General features: G+C 37.8%; 1 protein-coding gene across 3 annotated transcripts in view; it reads left to right on the top strand.

Moving 5' to 3' along the window:
* Window positions 1–20325, top strand: part of LOC148867173 (P-loop containing nucleoside triphosphate hydrolases superfamily protein) — a 40021-nt gene that overhangs the window by 10538 nt on the left and 9158 nt on the right. For all 3 annotated transcript variants that reach the window (XM_088980578.1, XM_088980576.1, XM_088980577.1), the window contains exons 9-16: window positions 1335–1569; window positions 1906–2396; window positions 3333–3426; window positions 3603–3805; window positions 3990–4331; window positions 4553–4645; window positions 4719–4937; window positions 17764–18003. In XM_088980578.1, the coding sequence (XP_088836704.1) occupies window positions 1335–1569; window positions 1906–2396; window positions 3333–3426; window positions 3603–3805; window positions 3990–4331; window positions 4553–4645; window positions 4719–4937; window positions 17764–18003 (1917 nt within the window). The remainder of the gene's footprint in view (window positions 1–1334; window positions 1570–1905; window positions 2397–3332; window positions 3427–3602; window positions 3806–3989; window positions 4332–4552; window positions 4646–4718; window positions 4938–17763; window positions 18004–20325) is intronic.

Genomic DNA, 20325 nt, shown 5'->3' with positions numbered 1-20325 from the left:
AAGAAATGAATAAGAAAAATACAATTCGGAGGAACGAGAGGAGTGGGATGAAGGAGAAGAGATGGAAAATGATTGGGTTGAAGAAGATTAAAGAGGTTAGTGGAAGAATCTTGCAGGGGAATTTAAGAGGGATTGACAAAAAGAGGCTGATTTCCCAGACTGCTAGGAGGTTTTTGAAATGGTACAAGAGTAATGTTAATAAGGATTTGAGGAATCTATGAAGTCAAGGAGTCGAAGTTGGTTCTTCTAGTTCGGCTGTAGTAAATTTGCAATAGTTTGGGCCTTGTTTTTGTTTGTGGTATTTCATCCAGTGGGAGTAGATCTAGGATAAGATGGTGGAGGTGGTGGGGTTGCAAATCCATGAGTTGGGGTCTTGAATTATATTTCTTATTGTTCTGTTTCTGTTTATAGGTGTATTTTTTAATTTTATTAATGAGTTTTCTTTTTTACTTATCAAAAAAAGAAAAAGAAAATGAGGCATCCGTGAGTGCCTTGTTGCCTTGACAACTATGTATGTATAAATGGATTGATCATGAGTTGGAGTCTTGAATTATATTTCTTATTGTTCTGTTTCTTTTTATAGGTGTTGCCTTAACACCTATCATTGATGTATTTTTTTAATTTTATTAATGAGTTTTCTTTTTTACTTATCAAAAACAAAAAAGAAAGTGAGGCAACCCTCCATGAGTGCCTTGTCACCTTGACAAATATGTATGTATAAATGGATTGATCATCATATAGACAAAGGTTAATCTTAAAAAAATAATTGTGTTCTTAACTTCTTACAAATCCTACTATTATAGAGCTTTTAGTGTAAATCAAAACTTCAAATAGGTGTAAGCCCAAGTACTTGAACAAATCATAAACAGACACCCATGAAACTAGGCATTTTTCTTTAACTGGGTGTTTTGATGGCAACCCTACTGTAATTAATTTGTGCAGCAAAGATGCATCAGAATTCAGAAAGTTAATGCGTGCTTCTTATACTTTGAGGAGTGATCCCAAGGAAATTTCCTTGAGCCTTGCCTTGAGGCAAGCCCACTGATGCCTTTTAAAACACTGTGCCAGAAAAAAAGCAACAATGGGAGACTGAAGTTCTAATTCACTTTTGTACTTGATGCATGGCTTCCACCACTTTTTTTTGGTGAGGTTATTGAAATTGTAGGATGTTGTTTTGTATTGGGTTCACTCTTATCACTGCTTATGTTATCACAATCTACTAGACCATTATTAATTTACTAGTCTTTTCCTCTTTAAAAAACTAGTTTTTCATCTAGAAATGTGAATGTTTTTACAAATGGGTGAATATACAAACTCAATTGTGGTTTCTGCAGGTGCATATTGCTGGTGTAGGTGATTGCAGCCTAGCTGGTGTGACATGCTTGGCTGATCCTTGTCCTTTACCATCAGCTGCTAAAAAAAAGGGACTACGTGAGAAAGAGAAACTTTTCTATGCACCTATGTCTGGGCTTGGGGATCTTCTATATGATAAGGATGCTGTCTACATTAACATTAACGATCACCTGGTTCAGTTTTCCAATGTTGATGAAAATGGAGTGGCACGAAAGGGTATTCATATTTTCCTAATATTTGCATTTTTTATATTTTTTCCTGATTGCATGAAAGGTAGTTACTTAGTTTTCTTTGCCTTATTTCTTTTACCTGATTCCCTGATTCAGTATTAAAATTAGAAAACCATCTGTGTGATGTTAAATGTAGTTGCTTTGGTTACCAGTCATTGTGAATAGAAATGGAATTATTACTGAATTTATCTTCTTGGAGTAAGCACAGAGTTGATTCATTTTAATTGCAAGTTGATCATCTTCTTTCATCTTGTTCTGCTAAGATGGTTGTGTGCTTTTCTTTTTTTGATCAGAAAAGATGGTTGTGTGCTTTTATTATCAGGAAAGGAACGTGATGTAGGTGAAGTTTTGGTGAAATCGCTTCAGAAAACAAAATACTCGATCGATGAAAAGCTAGAAAACAGCTTCATTTCTCTTTTCAGTAGGAAACCTCCTACATCAGATGGTGGCAATGTAAGAGATGCTCCTCTGGAGGGGCGTGATGAGGCCATGGAGCATATGGCTGGATCACAGTCGTCAGAAGAAAGTGAATCTGGAGAAGAAAATGAAGCCAATTGGATTAATGAAGAAAATAATGCTGGAGGTCAGGATAGTTCTGAATCTTCAGAGCAAGATGAAACTAGCAAAAGAGAGCCAGTTATGGATAGTGAAGATGATTCTGATGGAGAAAGTGATAATGCATGGGAAGAAAATGGAGACGAAGAACATCGGAAATATTTAAAATCTGATTTAAAAGAACAAATTGAGTTTCACAATGGAAGGATAAGGAGAAAAGCTGTCTCGGAAAGTGGCAATGATCAAAGTGATGACAAGGTAATAATGTGCTTTCCTTTATTACACATATTTTTTTCCCTTTTTAATAAATTATCATATATACTAGATGATTGCCATAGTGCATTTTCACCTTTTTATCCCATCTGAAGAATTCCACTTGAACTCCTTGGTTGCTGTGTTTATTTCACTGTGTGTGCATATTGCCAAGTGTCTCTAGACTCTCTACTAGTGCATTTGCTTCTATTCTTTTTATATGCTTCTTACATAAATTGGTTTGGTATGGCCAGATGTTGATACACAAAAACAATTAGTGGAATACATATAAGAGCAAAGGACCTTGAGTGGTATTTGGATCTTTGCAAATGATGCTAGTCTCTTGACTCTCTCTGGGCATAGTGAAATTTCATTGCCTCTTATTTTCCTCAGTTTGTGGTACCGCATGAATGTATCATTCATTGTTTCCTGAACCACATGGTTCCTTGATGGAACTTCTTTGTTACTTTTATTTGTTTTGCAAAAGTGATTGCTAGTCATTTCACTAAAAAAACCTTTTCATATTATGCCAATGTCAATTTAGCCACATTTTCTTTGAAAGTCATGGTATCATTTAGGCCCAAGTACTTTCCTCTCTTTCTCTCTCTTGGGGTGGTTTTTAGGGTGGAGGAACAAGTAGACATAATATTTGATATTTCGATCATTTTGACTTGTAAATCCTGAAACTAAGATAATAAAGTAGGCATCTGATAATGCAAATTTTTTTGACCATATGAATCTATATATGTTCCAATCAACTTCTTGATACTCAAGCTACAATGCAAATCAAAACATATTCCTATTAGACTCTTACATTCTCAGCTTGATAATACCATAGAATAGGTTTAAATTTTGGTTATGCTCTTGAAGGTTTTGTTTGTTACATCAAGCATCAGTATAGTTGTGACATATACTCATATTTTGAATTTTACTTCATTTTAGGATTCTGATGACGAGGATGAAGATGATACAGATAGTCAATCATCTGCAGAATCGGACTTTTTGGAGGAAGGCAAAGAAGATGACATTTCAGGAGGTAGGATTTCTGACAAATTGTGAATATTTTGTTTGTTGAAACTTACATGTTCTGGTGCTAAGAAACATTCATTATCTTTTCCTGGAGTGTTGGTCGGTCCTCTTTTTTGTTAGATTTGGTTCATTCTCATAAGGCCCTTGTATTTCTTCTTTGCTTCTGTCTTAATGCTATTATAGATGATGAGATGGGAAATGCTTCAAAGTGGAAAGAGTCATTGATGGAACGAACTGTATTGAGACAGACTACTAATCTTATGCAACTTGTGTATGGTAAATCTACATTGAAGTCAACAACCTCTGTTGCTGAGGAACGGGGTGATGGTGAGGATGAATTAAGCGAGGATGATGACTTCTTTAAGCCAAAAGGAGAAGGCAAAAAGGTACTTGCTAAGATGCTCATGCCACATTTTACTTCTCTTACCTAAATAGGAACACATATTTGATAAGCCAGATGGTGCATTTTTAATTTTTGAGGGCCCTTCAACTAATGAGTTCATGTTTAGACTTTCTGACTAAGCCAGATGTTTTGTGCCATATTTTTATTGTTGTTAATATGCATTGCAGAAACTTAGTGAAGAATTGGATGGTGATAATGTCAATGTGGAGGATTGTTCCAAACTCACAAATCATACAAAACTCAAAAAATGGAAAGACCAAGAGCTTATCGAAAGCATTCGTGATCGTTTTGTCACTGGAGATTGGTCAAAAGCTGCTCGCAGAGGTCAGGATTCAGATGCTAACGGTGAAAATGATAATGATGATGATGCTGTTTATGGTGAGTTTGAAGATTTGGAAACGGGAGAGAAGTTTGAATGCCATGATACAATGCAAAAAGAAGATGATGTGGAAATTGAGGATCGGAGACTTAAAAAGCTTGCACTTCGTGCAAAATTTGATGCTGAATATCCTTTTCCTTGTAGCAATTTCTTCATTATTAGTTTCTCTCTGTCATTGTTTAGGATTTAATTAAAAACTGAGCTTATGATAAACTGTCATTGTGAGGCCAAGTTGCTCTGTTGTTTTTCACTGTATATGGAAATTTCATCCTTCTGTTTTTTTTTTATTTTTTTAACTTTTTACGATAAATGCCTTCAAAGATTGCCTCACCTTAACTTTAGTTTACATATGATGGATCTGGGCAATCAGATGAAGAAAACGATGAAAATAATGAGACCAAGTTCCACCGAAATCAAGACAAGGATGGTGGATATTTTGACAAGGTAAAGCTGCTAACTATTTGAACAGGTGCATTTATTTTAACACAAGAGATTAACAATGGGTCATATTTTGCAGTTGAAAGAGGAGATTGAACTTCAGAAACAAATGAATATGGCTGAACTTAATGATCTTGATGAGGCTACTCGATTGGATATAGAGGGTTTTAGGACAGGGACTTATCTGAGGTTAGAGATTCATGATGTTCCTTATGAGATGGTTGAACATTTTGATCCCTGCCATCCTATTCTGGTTGGAGGCATAGGTCTTGGGGAGGAAAGTGTTGGATGTATGCAGGTTAGGCCCTACAAATATCTTGTCTTTTCTTCTGATTTTTTTTTTGTATTACTATTTGACACGAATTTACTTAACCATAGTATTGCAATGTGCTATTTATTTTTTATCACTGTTTATTTATTTTATCTTAATTCAATGTGCTATTTATTGTGCATGCATGAAGATCTGGATTAATTACTTTATTATGCTTCTTAATTTGAACTATGAACATGAAATTATAAAACCATAAACCAGAATTAAGATGGTTTATAGGGACAAGCAACCATAGAAGATCAAGATAATATGCTTGATCAGTAATAGAATTACAACGAATTGATGAAATAAAGTTTAAGATGTTTTGCTGCTACTAGCATCTGAAGTTACGTGGAGTGCTTTTAAAATCAATATGCATCCATACCAGTGTGATAATCCTTATGCTAAAGAAATTTTTAAATTTTTTGCTAGGATGTTTGACCTCTTTCTTCTCAGTGGGATGATTTTCATGCTACATGATTATATCCAAGAAATAAAATTTTCTTTATCTGATAAAAACATCGTTATATCCAAGAGAGATCTTCTAATGGTTGGACTCCATGTAATATGATTCCAAAGCATAGGCTAATAGTGATATCCCTAGGATTGGGGTGAAAAATCTTAAGACATATCTCACATAATGCTAATTTTCCTGAAACAATAATGTAAATTCTAGAACTCAGGAGGATTTTCTACAATATTGCTAGAACTCAGGAGGAACTAATTTCGATAACAGTTGGAAAGCTAATCTCTTGGGTGTTGGCAACTAAAGGGATTCAGGCCTCCCAATTGGGGGCTAGACTGAATTCCAATAACTTTTGGCATTTGTAATCTGGGTGGTGTAGTGATTGTACCCCGTCAAGGTTTTTCCTTGGGGGGATCTCTTTGTAATTTATTTTGGTATTAATAAAATTTACCTTACCTTTTCTAAAAAAAAGTTAATTCTGTTAATTTTCTGCAAAGTATATCTCACATAATGTTACAATGCCACACTATTCTTCCAAAATTTAGGTCTAGTTAGTATCTACTCTAAAATAAGAAAATCCTACAAATAGTTGGCAGGCTTTCATAATTCATTTCCAATTCTTCCATCTCTGCCCAAGCCCTTTGATCAAAAGAACTTCTTAATTTGATTGTAGATTACAAACTTGCTGGTCACCAAGATGCCATTCTAAAATCCATCTGCCTTATACAAAAGACATCTGAGCTAGCAACTGGACCTACCAATTTTATGCTGGGGAGAGCACTTTTTTCAATGGGCTATCGTTCAAAAAGATTTTTTGGGCTTGGGCTTTTCCTCTCTAGTAGATTATAGGCTTCAAATTCTTTTGGTGATTCCTTTTCTTTTGTATCAAGATGAATTCCATTCTTGTTCTGTTGACCTTTGGCTGCTTGCTTTATCCTGCCTGTATGCTGCTTTGAGGAAAGCTTTTCCTAGTAGTAAAATTATTTCCATCTTCCAAAAAATTAGCAAACATCTGCAACAATCTGTCTTCTCTCTTAGCTCAGATTTTCTTTTCTTTTCTTTTTTTTTTGTGATTGCTAATTGTGTGTAGAATAATCGATTACAGTACAAAGCATGCCAATAATCCTTTCATAATAGAAGTGATAGGCTAGTTTCAGCTGCCCCGTTTTCAAAAGAAAAGTCAAAAAGCAAATTAATTGACAACATTACCATTAAGATAACACATTGGGTTAAAGTCAATGATTTTTTTAAGGAGTTTTCGGTTGATGATATAATCATCGCTGGAGCAGAAGAGCGGGTACCTTTGACACAACAAAGAATTAAGCTAAACTTTGCTGTGGGGAAGTGTTTCATGGTTGCATTGATACTTGTGTTAAGCTTCAAAGAAAAAGGCCAAATTGGTGTTTGTCCCCCAACTGGTGCAGCTTGTGCAAGCTTCATGGTGAGACTGCTTTTCATCTTTTAGTCTCCTGTCCTTTGTTGGCTTTATATGGGAGTGTTTGCCTCACTTTTTGGTTGTAGGTGGCTCTCTCCTGTTAACTTGGAAGGGCTATTTTCCCCTTATGTTTGCAGGTGTGCTACTAAAAGAGGTAGATTGATGTGGAAATGTACAAGGGCAGCAGTTGTTTGGACAGTTTGGGAGGAAAGAACCTCTAGAATCTTTGGGGAAAAGGAAAGAACTAAAGACGCATTGATTGAGGCCATAATCCTTTGAGTGTCTCATTGGGTTAAGACCTTGAGCTTGTTCTCAGGTTTTCAGATTGATGATTTCTTCAGAGCTTGGGGGATTATAGTTGCTTTATCTTCTAGAAGACAAGTTGAAACAGTGGTCTGGTCTCCTCTGCCCCTTGAGCTTTGATGGTAGCAGTGTGGGCAATCCATGCCCTGTAGACCAGACCACTCCTGTCAGAGATGAGGAAGGCAACTTTTGTGAATTGTTCTTGGGTCCAGCTGGGCATAATGATGTGGCATCTACAGAATTCTTAGCTGATGTATTTGGGCTTGTGAAAGCTAAGGATTTGGGCCTGGAAAGGATAATTTATTGAAGGTGTCTCCAAACAGTTGTGGACTGGTTAAGGAAAGGGGAAGGAGTCTCTTGGCACCTAAGGAATGGCCTAGGAGATTCAAAAGGCTCTCCAGATATGCTGATTCAAATTAATTGGGTTAGAAGATTGGCAACAGTTTGGCATATAGTTTAGCTAAACAAGGGTACAAAGACAGTCTATGTTTTGCCCCTTATTACTATTACAGATTACAACATTGCCCAAAATAGAGTGGATCTGTCCACTCCCTGTTTTGCGAGGACATCTGCCAGCCCATTTGCTGTTCTTTTACCCATCCAAAACTAGTGTTACAACTTTTTGCAAGGTAGTCAATTTCCCCGAAGGCAAATTTAAATTTCCGAGGAGCTGAAATAATTTGTTGTGCCCAAGAAATAACCAACAAGGAATCTCCCTCCACTTAAAGCTCTCTAACACTCATCTGTGTTGCCAGTTTAAGTTGTAAGAGAGCCATTGTGTCAGCCTTAACCGAGTCGCCAAATCCAATTGGCCTAGAGAATAAGACCACAACTGCACCTTGATGGTTTTTGAAAACTCCCCCTATACCCGCCCTCCCCGGATTACCAAAGGAGCTCCCGTCAAAGTTTAATTTCAGTTTGTTTGGCTTTGGAGGTTTCCATTCCATTATTACTACTTTGTGTATATCTGTTTGTACCACTTCAGTCCATTTCCATAATAAGTCATTTGTGGAAACATCTCTGAAAAGCTCCATTGTTTTAGCCCAATGTGCAGATTCAATCCTTATGGATTCAATCACTTCCTCCATTGATTTACTCTCATGGAAGATTCTTTGGTTTCTTTCTTCCCAGATGGTCCAAACCAGGGCTGGTCTTGTGATTTTCCATAGATATCTTCACCTTTTTTTTGTTGCCTCAAGAAATTGGAGTTGAATAGGCTAACAACATCCTGAGGGGGTACCCATTTGCAACCAAAACGAGAGCAGTAGTCCCAATTACAAGTTACAAACGAATAGGAAAGTAGTAAATGAGGAAGGGTCTTACCACTGGCTTTGCAAAGGAGACACACATGAGGAGAGAGGCAATTATTTGGCCTTCTTTTTTGTAGCATGTCACATGTGTTAATCTTCCCGAGGAAAGTTTCCCAACATAGAGCTTACACTTTAGGAGGTATTGGTTTGCACCAAATTTCTCTCACCGGGAGATTTACCCCTACAGGCTTTGAACTAATTAGAAGGTTAAAGAAAGAAGCATAGGATAAGTGACCATTAGAGGCGGGGTACCAAACTCTCCCATCCAAGAGATTTTGATCCAAGAAAACCTTTTCCAAGAGAGAGTAGGAGGATAAGGGATTAACACTCATTGTCCCTCAACCCCCTTTTGAACCCAAAATCCCAATTTAAACCACATGATGAAGGCCTACTGAACCTAGAGATTGGTTTGTTCTTGAGGTTTGTTAGAGAGTATAGTGTTGGGAATTGTAGTTTGAGTGGTAGGTCCCCAAGCCAAAGGTCTTCCCAAAATAAGACTTTGTTCCCACATCCCACATCATAATGGATAGAATTTAAGAAAGTAGGTGGTACCTAAAAGATTGCCTTCCAAGGGGAAATTGTAGAAGTGTGAGGTGCCAGTTTTGCATCCCAGCCATTTTTCGCAACACCATGAATGCTTTCAATGATCTTGTGCCACAATCTGTCTTCCTCTAAGGAAATCTCCATAACCACTATCCTAAGAGATCTGTATTCCTCTTAATCAGGTTTCCAATTCCCAGGCCTCCTTGCTCCTTTGGATTGCACACATGTTCCCACTTCACCAAATGATCTTTCTTTTCATCTCCTAGCTCCTACAAAAAATCCCTCATCAACTTTTCTAATTGCTTTGCGATTTTCACCAGGATTCCAAAGGTGGAAAGGTAATAGGTGGGTAAATTTGCTAAGGTGGATTTGATCAACATAATTCTTCTCCCTAAAGAGATAATTTTTCTTCCAAGAGGTTAATTTTTTAGCAAGCCTTTCCACTATTGGTTTCCAGAAACTCCTTGCTCTAGGGTTTCCTCCCAACAACATACCTGGGTACTCTAGGAGCCTAGGTCTCACCTTCACAACCTAGGGTTTCAGCCAAAGTGACATGTACTCCTCTCCTAAATTTATCCCAGTTACACAACTTTTCCCCTAATCGATTTTCAGGCTTGGTAATCTTTGGAATCGGTCAACTAAGGCTTTCAAATTTCTTGTATTGAGCTCTCTACAACATTCAGAGAAATGATTATGTCATCAACAAATTGTAGATGCGTCACAACAACCTCATTTCTTCCAATTCTCCACCCTTTGAATTGGATTTCGAGATCAGACTTAGCATCAATTTACTCGAAACCTTTGTAATGAGAGTGAACAAGAAAGGGGAAAGAGGATATCCTTGCCTTAAACCCCTTTTAGTTGGGAAGAAGTCCTTTACCACACCATTGATTAGAATTGAGAAGTGTGCTGAGCTAGTACAACCATTGATCCACTTCCTCCATCTTTCTCCCAGACCTATTTTTCCACCATAACATAGGCCTTTTCCAGATCCAATTTGCAAATTAAGCCTACCTCTTCGTATCTTTTCTTTTTGCTACACACTCATTGGCCACTAGAATTTGGTTAATTATTTGCCTGCCTTCCTCAAAAGTCTCCTTGATTTTAGGAGGTTACTAGAGGCAACATAGTTTTAAATCTTCCCGCCAACACTTTATCTATAGACTTGTATAGGCTACCAACAAGACTTGTGTGCCTGTAGTCCTTTGGTGTTTTGGCTTATTTCTTCTTAGGCACTAGTGCTAGGAAGGTGGCATTTACTCCCGGTGAGACTTTCCACTTATGATAGAATTCCACAAAGATCTCTAATAAGTCATCTTTTATAATTTCCCAGCAATCCTGATAAAAAGCCATTAAGAGACCATCGGGTCCTGATGCTTTGGAGCTTTCCATTGAAAACATTATTTCATGTATCTCTTCTGCACCGAAGCTTTTTTCTAGAATTGCAGCCGGGGCTTCTGGTAGCAAGTGTTTTAAAAGCTCAAGGTGCAGGGACCAATTTGCGCTTGAGGCGCAAGGTGCAAGGTGAGGCATGCACCTTTTTGAAGAAAGGCTTAAAAATACAAAAAAAAAAGCCAGAAACTTCAAAAATTGCCAAAAATAAAAATATAAAAATAATATTAATAAAAAATATAAACTTAAATTTTAAAAAAACCTATTATCTAAAATTAAAATACATAAGCATAACATGTAAAGCATATTCAAATGAGATTCACAACTGAGCCCAAAACAATTCTTCCCTATTTACCCCTTTAGCTAACACATCTGACAAAGTATTTACTGATCTCCCCACCCACTGTACAACGACCAACATATTCCTTGTCAACCAACTAAATTTCTTCATTTCATTCTTGTAACGCCACATAGCCTCTTCAGGATTTTTCAACCAACCCACCACCACTTTGGAATCCCCCTCGATTGTTAGGAGTTGTACCCCCAGCTGGTTTGCAAATTGCACCCCTTGCACAACAGCTAAAAGTTTTGCCTTGATGGAGTCCCCAATTCCCAAGGGACCTGAGTAGAGCAACAAAATCTCTCCCTTCTCATTTCTCAAAGCACCCCCCATTCCGGATAATCCTGGATTATCCATGCTACTTCCATCAAAGTTCAACTTTAGTGAGCCTTCGGATGAAGGAGACTAGCTTGTAATTGATTTGTCCTTAGAGATGAACACCTTGCTACTGCTGACCAATTTCTCCAAAGGTCATTAAAGGAGAATTGATGAAAGATTTCCAAGGTCTTCAACCAAGGTATTGCCCTATTTAACACACAATCTTTTAATTCCTAACTGCTCCTTTCCTTTTCTTGAAAAATTATAATATTCCTTTCTTCTCAAAGAGTCCAAATCAAGGTAGCACGAGCACATCTCCACATAATTCTCCCTATTGTTGTAGGCCAATAAAAGGTAGAATGGTTGAAGAGCATGTGAACTTCTACTGGTAGACTCCAACTACTCCCAAACAACGAAAGTAGCCAAGCCCAAAGTTCTGCAGAAAAGGGACAAGATATTAATAGGTGGTAACATTCCTCATCGTGAGCTCTACAGAGGATACACCAATTAGGAGAAATACAAAGGAAAGGTCTTCTCTTTTGTAGGTTATTTAGAGTGTTTACTTTCCCATGGAATACTTCCCAACAAAACACCATCATTTTTTGGGGAACTGGCCTGCACCAAATTTCTTTTGACGGAAAGGGTTTGTGAGTAGAAAGTTGAGAGATGGGCTTGAAGAAAGAAGCACAAGCGAAGGTTCCTAAGTCCTCTACGAAACCCAAAATCCCAAGTAGGATCTAAGGGTGTTCCCGAAGGTGAGACAAATTTTGAGACCACCTCTTTTTTGTGCAAAGAAACAAAAAATAGCGAAGGGAACAGATCCTTTAAAGGTGTGTCTCCTATTCAAATATCCTCCCAAAAATGAACAGTGTTGCCAGAACAAACTTCATACCTGATAAAATTGAGGAATTGAGGAAGGGTGTTGTGAATGGCCTTCCAAGGTGCTGCTAGGTTAGCTGCCTTGATACACCAGCATCCTATCCATTCTCTGGCCTCCCATGAATACTTCCCACCACCTCATGCCACAATCTCTCTCTTTCCAATGGCCATCGCCACAACCATTTCCCTAATAGAGCTTGATTTTTTCTAGTTACCCTCACAAGTCCCAAACCCCCTCTTCTTTACTTCTGCACACAATTTCCCAATTAACCAAGCGATCCTTTTTTCTTGTCTCGGATCCCATAAGAAATCTCTCATCAACTTCTCCAGTTTCCTAGCTTCCTTAACTGGTATCCTAAAAACAGACAAAAAATAGGTAGGTAAGTTGGCCAAGGTAGCTCTTATTAGGGTAATTCTCCCTCGTAAAGAAACATAATTCCTCTTCCATGAGGCTAATCTCTTCTCAAACTTTTCTATGACTAGGGTCCAAAATCTACTCTCCCTAGTATTTGCCCCTAAAGGAAGCCCTAAATATGATATAGGCCAAACAGAGTTGGAACACACAAGACACTTCGCAATAGCCTCGACCTCCCCTACCTCCAAATTTATACCCGCTATGCATCTCTTTTCCAAATTTATCTCAAATTAGAAATACTTTCAAATCCTTTGGTTAGCTCCTTTAGGTTTGCTACCTTTTCGCTAAAACCTCTTTCACAAAAGATCATTAGGTCATCTGCAAACTGAAGGTGGGTGACAGGGACTTGGTGTCTCCCTATTCTCCAACCCCTAAATGGCATCTTCACTGTTAGCCTTAGTAATGATCCTACTAATCACATCAACTACTAAGGTAAAAAGGAAGGGTGAGAGTGGATCCCCTTGCTTGACATCCCTGCAAACTGGAAAAAGGTCCCTCACCATACCATTTACCAGAATAGAGTAGTGACAAGTACTAATACACCCAAAAATCCAACTACACCACTTGTCCCCAAATCCACAGTTTCGCATAACCTCTAATAGAAACTTCCAGTCAACCAAATATAGGCATTTTCAAGATCCAATTTACAAATGAAACCTCTCTTACTAGACCTTTTCATTTCCTCCACACACTCATTTGCAATTAAGATCTGATTTGTTATTTGTCGCCCTTGAATGAAAGCCCCCTGGGTTTCACTAATGATAGAAGGGAGGATTGTTTTGATCCTCAACGAGAGCACTTTAGCCAGAATTTTATAGATGCTTGTCACCAAACTAATAGGCCTATAATCTTTTGGGCGGTTGGCATCATTCTTCTTAGGTATCAAGCTGCCTTTGGGTGGTTGTCACTAGGCTAATAGGCCTACTAATCCAACTACACCACTTGTCACCTACCTCTCTTTTTTTCCTCAATTGCATTACTTCAAGTAGCTAATGTAATGTAAAACATATACATTCTTGATTCTACAAGCTGCCTTTGAGCTATGCCCCTCGAGTCAAGCCCAAACAAGTCCATGTTAGGGTCTTAAATTCTTAATTCTCATATAAAAAATAATGATTTTATAATTTTAATTGCTTTCTAAAAAGTTATTTTATTAGGATGAATGAATGAAAAATATTAGCAAATAGGGGTTCTCGGAGCTTGTTTGGGCTTGCCTCGAGGGGCGTTACATGGGGGTCCAGGGGCGGAGCCCCTGACCCAGCTGCTATGTTAAAATAAAAAGCAAAAAAGAGTCAAATTTTCAAAAGGTGCATGCCTGGGCTGAAGCGCAATGAAAGAGTTGCGCCTAGGACCTAGGTGAGGCTAGTGTGCCTTTTAAATCACTGCTGGTAGCCTAATCCAGTCTAACTTCTCCAATTCCGAACTTCTCTCTCCTAAGGGCAAAGGTGGCAAAGATTGATTTGAAATGCTCTAAGAAGGTTTGTGTTATTTCCTCCTCTGAAGTTACCACCCCGCCTTTAACTTCTGTACTAGAGATCAAGTTCTTCCTTCTCCTTCCATTTGCTAGAGAGTGAAAGTATTTTGTATTGCCATCTCCTTCCACAAGCCATTTGCACCTTGATTTCTGTCTTCAAGAGATTTCCTTCTTTCCTCAGAATATCCTTTAATTCCACTTTTAGAATTTTTTTGATCAATAACCACATATCATTAATTAATCACAAAAATATTACAAGGATGAAGATAAACTTTCTTTATCTTCTAGCTGGAGCTTGAGCTCCCAAGAACAAAAACAGAAATTTACACTTGTGCCCAAAACATTAACTCCCTCTCAACTCCTTGCTTAGCTAACCCATCAACAAAGGAGTTAGCTGACCTTTTCACCTAGCAGATCTTAATTTCCATCTCTTGAACAAGCCATCTAAATTTCCTCCTCTCATTATTGTACATCCATAAACTGCTATTTTCTTTGTTTAGCCACCCTACCACCACATCTGAGTCCCCTTCAATGATGAGTTTTCTAATATTCATCTCCTTAGCTCTTTGGGCTCCTTCTAGAACTGCAAAAATCTCAGCCTTGAGAGAATCACCCACACCAATTGGGCCTGAAAACAAGGCTAAAACCAGTCCATTCTCATCTCTAAGCACACCTCCAATCCCTGATTGTCCTGGATTCCCTTGACTACTCCCATCAAAGTTAAGTTTTAAAAAACTAGCCGGTGGGGGGGGGGTCCAACACCCACTCATTGTTTTGGGCTGGGTGCAGTTAGCAATCTCAATAAATCATCCATTGTGAAGTCTGTATACAGCTCTGAAGATTTCAGCCATTGTATTGCCCTTATATGGATCAAATCTCTCAATTCTTCACTATCCCTCTCTTCTTCAAAGAAGATCCTGGAATTTCTTTCCTCCCACAAAGCCCAACATACAACAACCCTCAAACATCTCCACATGGTTCTTCCCCTTTTCAATCGGCACCTGAAGAAGGAAGGGGAAAAAGGCTTTGCAAATTTGTTGGGAGGATTCCAACTACCCCCAAAGAGGGATAATGCCCACACCCAAATGGACAATAGCAAACTGGCAATTTACCAATAGATGAAAACTAGTTTCACCATCCGCTTTACATAGAACACACTAGTTAGGGGATAAACAAGTCTTGGGCCTCTTCTTTTGGAGCAAGTCACCAGTATTGATTCTTTCTCGAAAAGCTCCCCAGCAAAAACCACCAACTCTAGGGGGGATTGGTCTACACCAAACCTTAGTGATCGGGAAGGGAGGGGGAATAGGGCTAGGGGGCTGACTTAGAACTTTGAAAAAAGAGGCACAAGAAAAGGTGCCAGAGGGGGTGGGGGTCCATATTCTAGAATCCAACTTCGTAGGGTCCAAGAAAACATTATCAAGGAGACCAAGGAGGCTCAAGATACTATTCAAGTTTGTATCTTTCACAGCCCTTCTCAAGCCCAGATTCCACCCAAACCCAGAAGATGAGGAAGAAGGGGTAATGAAAGAAGAAACCGACTCATTCTTAAAATCAGAAAGGGCATACAAGGAAGGAAACAAATCCATAAGAGGGGCATTCCCCACCTAGATTTGTTTCCATAATTTTATGGAATTGCCCATGTTCAAATCATATCTGATGAGAGGAGAGAAAGTTGGAAGCTGATCGTGAATGGCTTTCCAAGGTGACACACTTGTGGTCCTAGCTCGAATTCCGACATCCCATCCATTTTGCTCCATGCCATGTATGCTTACCACTATTTTAGCCCATAGTCTTTCCTTTTCTATTGGGAGTCTCCACAACCATTTTCCCAAAAGAGTCATGTTTCTTTGCCTGATGTTCCCAATCCCCAAGTCACCCAGATTTTTGCTTCTGCACACCACCTCCCAGCTCACCCTATGATCCCTCTTCTCCTCCCCTCGGTTCCCAAAGGAAATCTCTCATCATTTTCTCCAATCTATTTTGTTGGGATTTTGAACACTGAAAGGAAATAGATGGGTAAATTATCTAAGGTTGCCTTGATTAGTGTAATCCTTCCACAAAGGGAAAGGTAATTCTTCTTCCAAGAGGCAAGTCTCTTTTCAAAATTTTCCACCATCGGATTTTAGAAACTCTCTATCTTTGGTTTAACACCCAAAGGCATCCCTAAGTAGGTTAATGGCCATCCTGAAACTTCACAACTCAATAATTCTGCGCTTTCCCTGATCTCACCCTCCTCCAAATTCACACCCACTATACAACTTTTCTCAAGATTCACCTTTAGGTTGGACATTTGTTCAAAAGTTGTATCACCAACTTCATGCTCCTGATGTACCTTAGATTCCCACCTTCACAGAACAAGATTGTGTCATCTACAAATTGTAAGTGGGTAAGGGGGGTTTCCTCCCTCCATATTCTCTAGCCTCTTAATAGGTCCCTCGAATTTTCTCTATGAATCAATCTCCCTAGAACATCAGCAACCAGAGTGAAAAGGAAAGGAGATAGTGGGTCCCCTTGTCTTATTCCCCTTACAGCTGGAAAGAAGCCCACCATTGTCCCATTCGCTAGCACAGAATAGTGATAGTTTTGAATCATTTATCAAAAAAATAAAAATAAATAATGATAGTTCCGAATGCATACCATGTTCCATTTACACCACCTAGGCGCAAACCCAAATTTGGACATAACTTTTATCAAGAATACAAACCACTCCCTTTTTTCCGTTCTTCCTAAAATTCTCCACACTTTCATTGGCAATCAAGATTTGATCAGTAATTTGTCTTCCCCTCACAAAAGCTCCTTGATTTGGAGAGATTATTGTTGGCAATGCTTCCTTCATTCTCAAAGACAAAACCTTTGTTAGGATCTTATACAAGCTATTCACCAAACTGATTGGCCTAAAGTTCTTTGGGTGGGATGCATCTTTCTTTTTTGGGACCAATGCTAAAAAAGTAGAGTTTAGACCCGGATTAAACACACCTCTTCTATAAAATTCCTCAAACACTAGCAAAAGATCGTCTTTCACAACATCCCAACAGTCTTGATAGAAAGCCATTGTAAAACCATCTGGGCTTGGAGCTTTTGTTCTATCCATAGAAAACACAGCCTCCTTGATCTCTTCCAGCTCAAGCCTTTTTTTCAATCTCTGCCTATTGTCCTCCTCTATATCTGGTCAATCCAAGCCTTCTAGCCACGCCCCCTACTTAATGGCCTTCTAGCCACTTTTAGATTCCATCTCTCTGATCTGTCCTCCACACTAAACTCTCTTAGGCCTTCCTTTTTTTCTAGTCCCTCAATCGTTTTTTCACTTCTTTCTTTTGATTCTTCAAGTCTCCCAAATTCTTCCCTACTCCATTCTTTGATTTTTCCTTTTAGTCTCTTCATTTTCAACATGAAACTCACCCCTTTGTTGCTCACATTGATATCACCTTCCTCCGACCACTCTTTTATTTTCCCTTTAAAGGTCTAGGATTCTTATCATCCATTGGTTTGCTTGATTATTCATTTTTTAATGGATGGCTTGTAATAAATTATGACAATGCTTCATGGGCTAAAACACATATTAAAGTCTCTTTGATGCAGGAGACAGAGAGTCAGTGTTTTAATTTTCTATTTTAATGTATTTTTGGACAATAGAGATATTTTGGTCATTTTATCATGTCTATTAGGTTTAGCCTCTTAGCATTTCAAGTATTGTGGTTATACGAACAGGGTTTATATGCTCGACTAGGTAGAATTTCATTGGGAGAGGGGTTTGGTTCGGTTAGTGTACGTTAAGGGTAGAATCTTGTCACTTGTCTTTTGTATTCTCCTTTTCCTATCTTTTTCTGAACCTTTTTATTTTATTATGAAATTGTTGATTACTATTCCTGATAAAAATCTTCTACTTCACTATTATATTGGTTCTTTATTGAGATGGTTCTGCTTCTTCTTGTCCAGGTCAGATTAAAGCGGCATAGATGGCACAAGAAAGTATTGAAAACTAGAGATCCAATCATTGTTTCAATTGGTTGGAGGCGTTACCAGACTACACCTATTTATGCTATTGAAGACAAGAATGGGCGGCATCGTATGCTCAAATACACTCCTGAACATATGCACTGCCTTGCAATGTTTTGGGGTCCTCTGGCACCTCCTAACACTGGAATAGTTGCTGTCCAGAATGTTTCGAACAATCAAGTCAGTTTTCTACCTGAATGGCTTATTTGGTGTAATTATTAATCATCATCATCATTATCATCACTCTAAGCCTTGTCCCAACTATATGGGGTTGGCTACATGAATCCTGGTTTACCATTCCACTAGGTAAAAGACAATCAGGATCCATGATCATGAGAGTTTGGCTAAAGTTTTTTGTTGTTATAATTGTTACCATTAGAAGAAAAGCACATGCAATACAATGACCTACAATTATAATTTAATGTTTAAAATTTAATTTCTACTATTAATATTTACTCATATTTTCCTGTTTTCATGTCTTTAAAGCTTGGTTAAAATGAGGAAAAGAGAAAAAAATGAAATCTTCAAGAATTTCTCTTACAATGAAATATTTAAAACAATTTGATTTGATGCTGTTGTAGATATTACTCTTATCATTCTTTGTTTCCCACACCTGACATTTCTATAGATAATGTAAATCTAATGCTGTTCAATCTAAAGGTTTTTGTAGTATTGTCATTCCTTTTCCAAACTATCTATTCTGGGCATAGTTGTCAAGGCGACAAGGCGTCCTTTGAGGCTCGCCTTGCCTAATCGCTAACCAGTTTTGTACTATGTATTATAAAATACTTTTTTATTGTTTATTTTTTGACATTATAATTATAAAATAGGCACTATTAAACTAAAATATTCATTTCATGTGTTTATATACTAATTTCTTTTTATTATTTTCTTATTTGTTAGGGTTAATCATATAAACATTGATAAATGCTGTATTGAACCCCCAAAGACTTTAAAACCTGAACCAATAAGTAAGGAAGAACTTAAAATTTTGTCTAATCAACACATTTTCTACTATTACGCCCGCCTAGGCGACAAGGCATCCCCCTGTCGCCTAGCCTCGCCTTGGCACCTTGAAAACTATGATTCTGATAAGCCCAGCATCAATATTTTATTATTTTGACATGAGGTGGGACATTAAAGTGCTTGAATAAATGTAGGAGAGGGGGAATAGATTCTTTATATGGTTGTTCTTGTTTAAGTCCAAGTGGTGTTGTGTGTTCCATGAGTTGGTTTTGTGGGTATCAAACCCTTTTATGTTCTAATATTTTGATATTTAAATGGTAAGTCTAGTGACTCCAGTCAAACTTCCATGTTGCTTGGTTGCTGTCTTAGGTGTGGACTTACCTCCGTTTCTTTCATTTCTAATTAAATTAGTGGAATAAATAAAATATGATTTTTGTTGTTTTTCTGCTATTGACAAAAATGGAGGGAACATTTAAGGTCAGGTTTTATAAGGCATTACTACAAGTCTACAACCACAGGTGATATCCAGCATACACTTTTTGTTTTGAAAACAATAAGGAAAAGTTTTGCCCAAATAAAAGAAGGTACAGAATTAAGTGGTAAGGGACCAGCCAAAAGAGGGATACTGACAACCTCAACCCAGCCTTTCCCACCCATCCTATATGCCAAATACCCTAAGATAAGACAAAAGTCCACTTTAAAAGCCCTATCATAATACCTCATTGTTCACTTTGGAATTCTCCTTTTTCCAAACACCCTAAGATAAGATAAAATCTAGTTCAAGTATCCTATTATAATACCTCAATGTTATCTTCGGAATTCTCCTTTTTCCACATCAAAATCAACAACATCAGTGAGTTTTCTCCATAACCACAACCTCTCTACCAGAAACATATCCATACCCTATCGTGAATTTAAAGCATCAAATAACATCAAAATTCTTTTACACCCTGGAATAAAGAAACTCAAATTCCTAAGTTATAGTGTGCTACAGTTTTTGTTCAAATGATCATCCAGATTCTTAAAACTTCCTCTTTCTTTTAGCTTCAAGAACAGCTTTCTTGCAAAATCTTCACCTTCCATAAAGAATAATGACAAACTTTTACAAACTTAAACCTCTTTATTGGTTATCCTACTTATACCCCCTTTTTTCCAGTCTGAACATATACATCAATTAAAAGATCACCATTAGCATCTTAAGCATCATTGTTTTCAAGGCGCCAAGGTGAGGCTAGGTGATAGGGGGTGCCTTGTTGCCTAGTCGCCTAGGTGATGGATTTTTTTTTGAAGTAAAAAATGTATATCCTAGGGTAGTTCCCTAGGTTCAATAACTGTATTTCCTTGATAATTACCCATAGTTTTCATAAGAAAAGTATAAACTTTATGTTAAAATTATAGAAAAACATCATATTCATGAGAAGAAAAAGAAGAATGAAACGAAAATTCCAAAAATATAGCAGCTGAACCCCTATTTTTGTTATAGAAGAAGATTTGGAAGAAAATGTGTTGATTAGACAATTTTAAGTTCTTCCTTAT

This window comes from Nelumbo lutea, chromosome 3, assembly GCF_056320005.1.
Source record: "Nelumbo lutea isolate HS-2025 chromosome 3, American lotus-T2T, whole genome shotgun sequence".
NCBI lineage: Eukaryota > Viridiplantae > Streptophyta > Magnoliopsida > Proteales > Nelumbonaceae > Nelumbo > Nelumbo lutea.
This window is presented reverse-complemented; position numbering and strand designations above follow the sequence as displayed.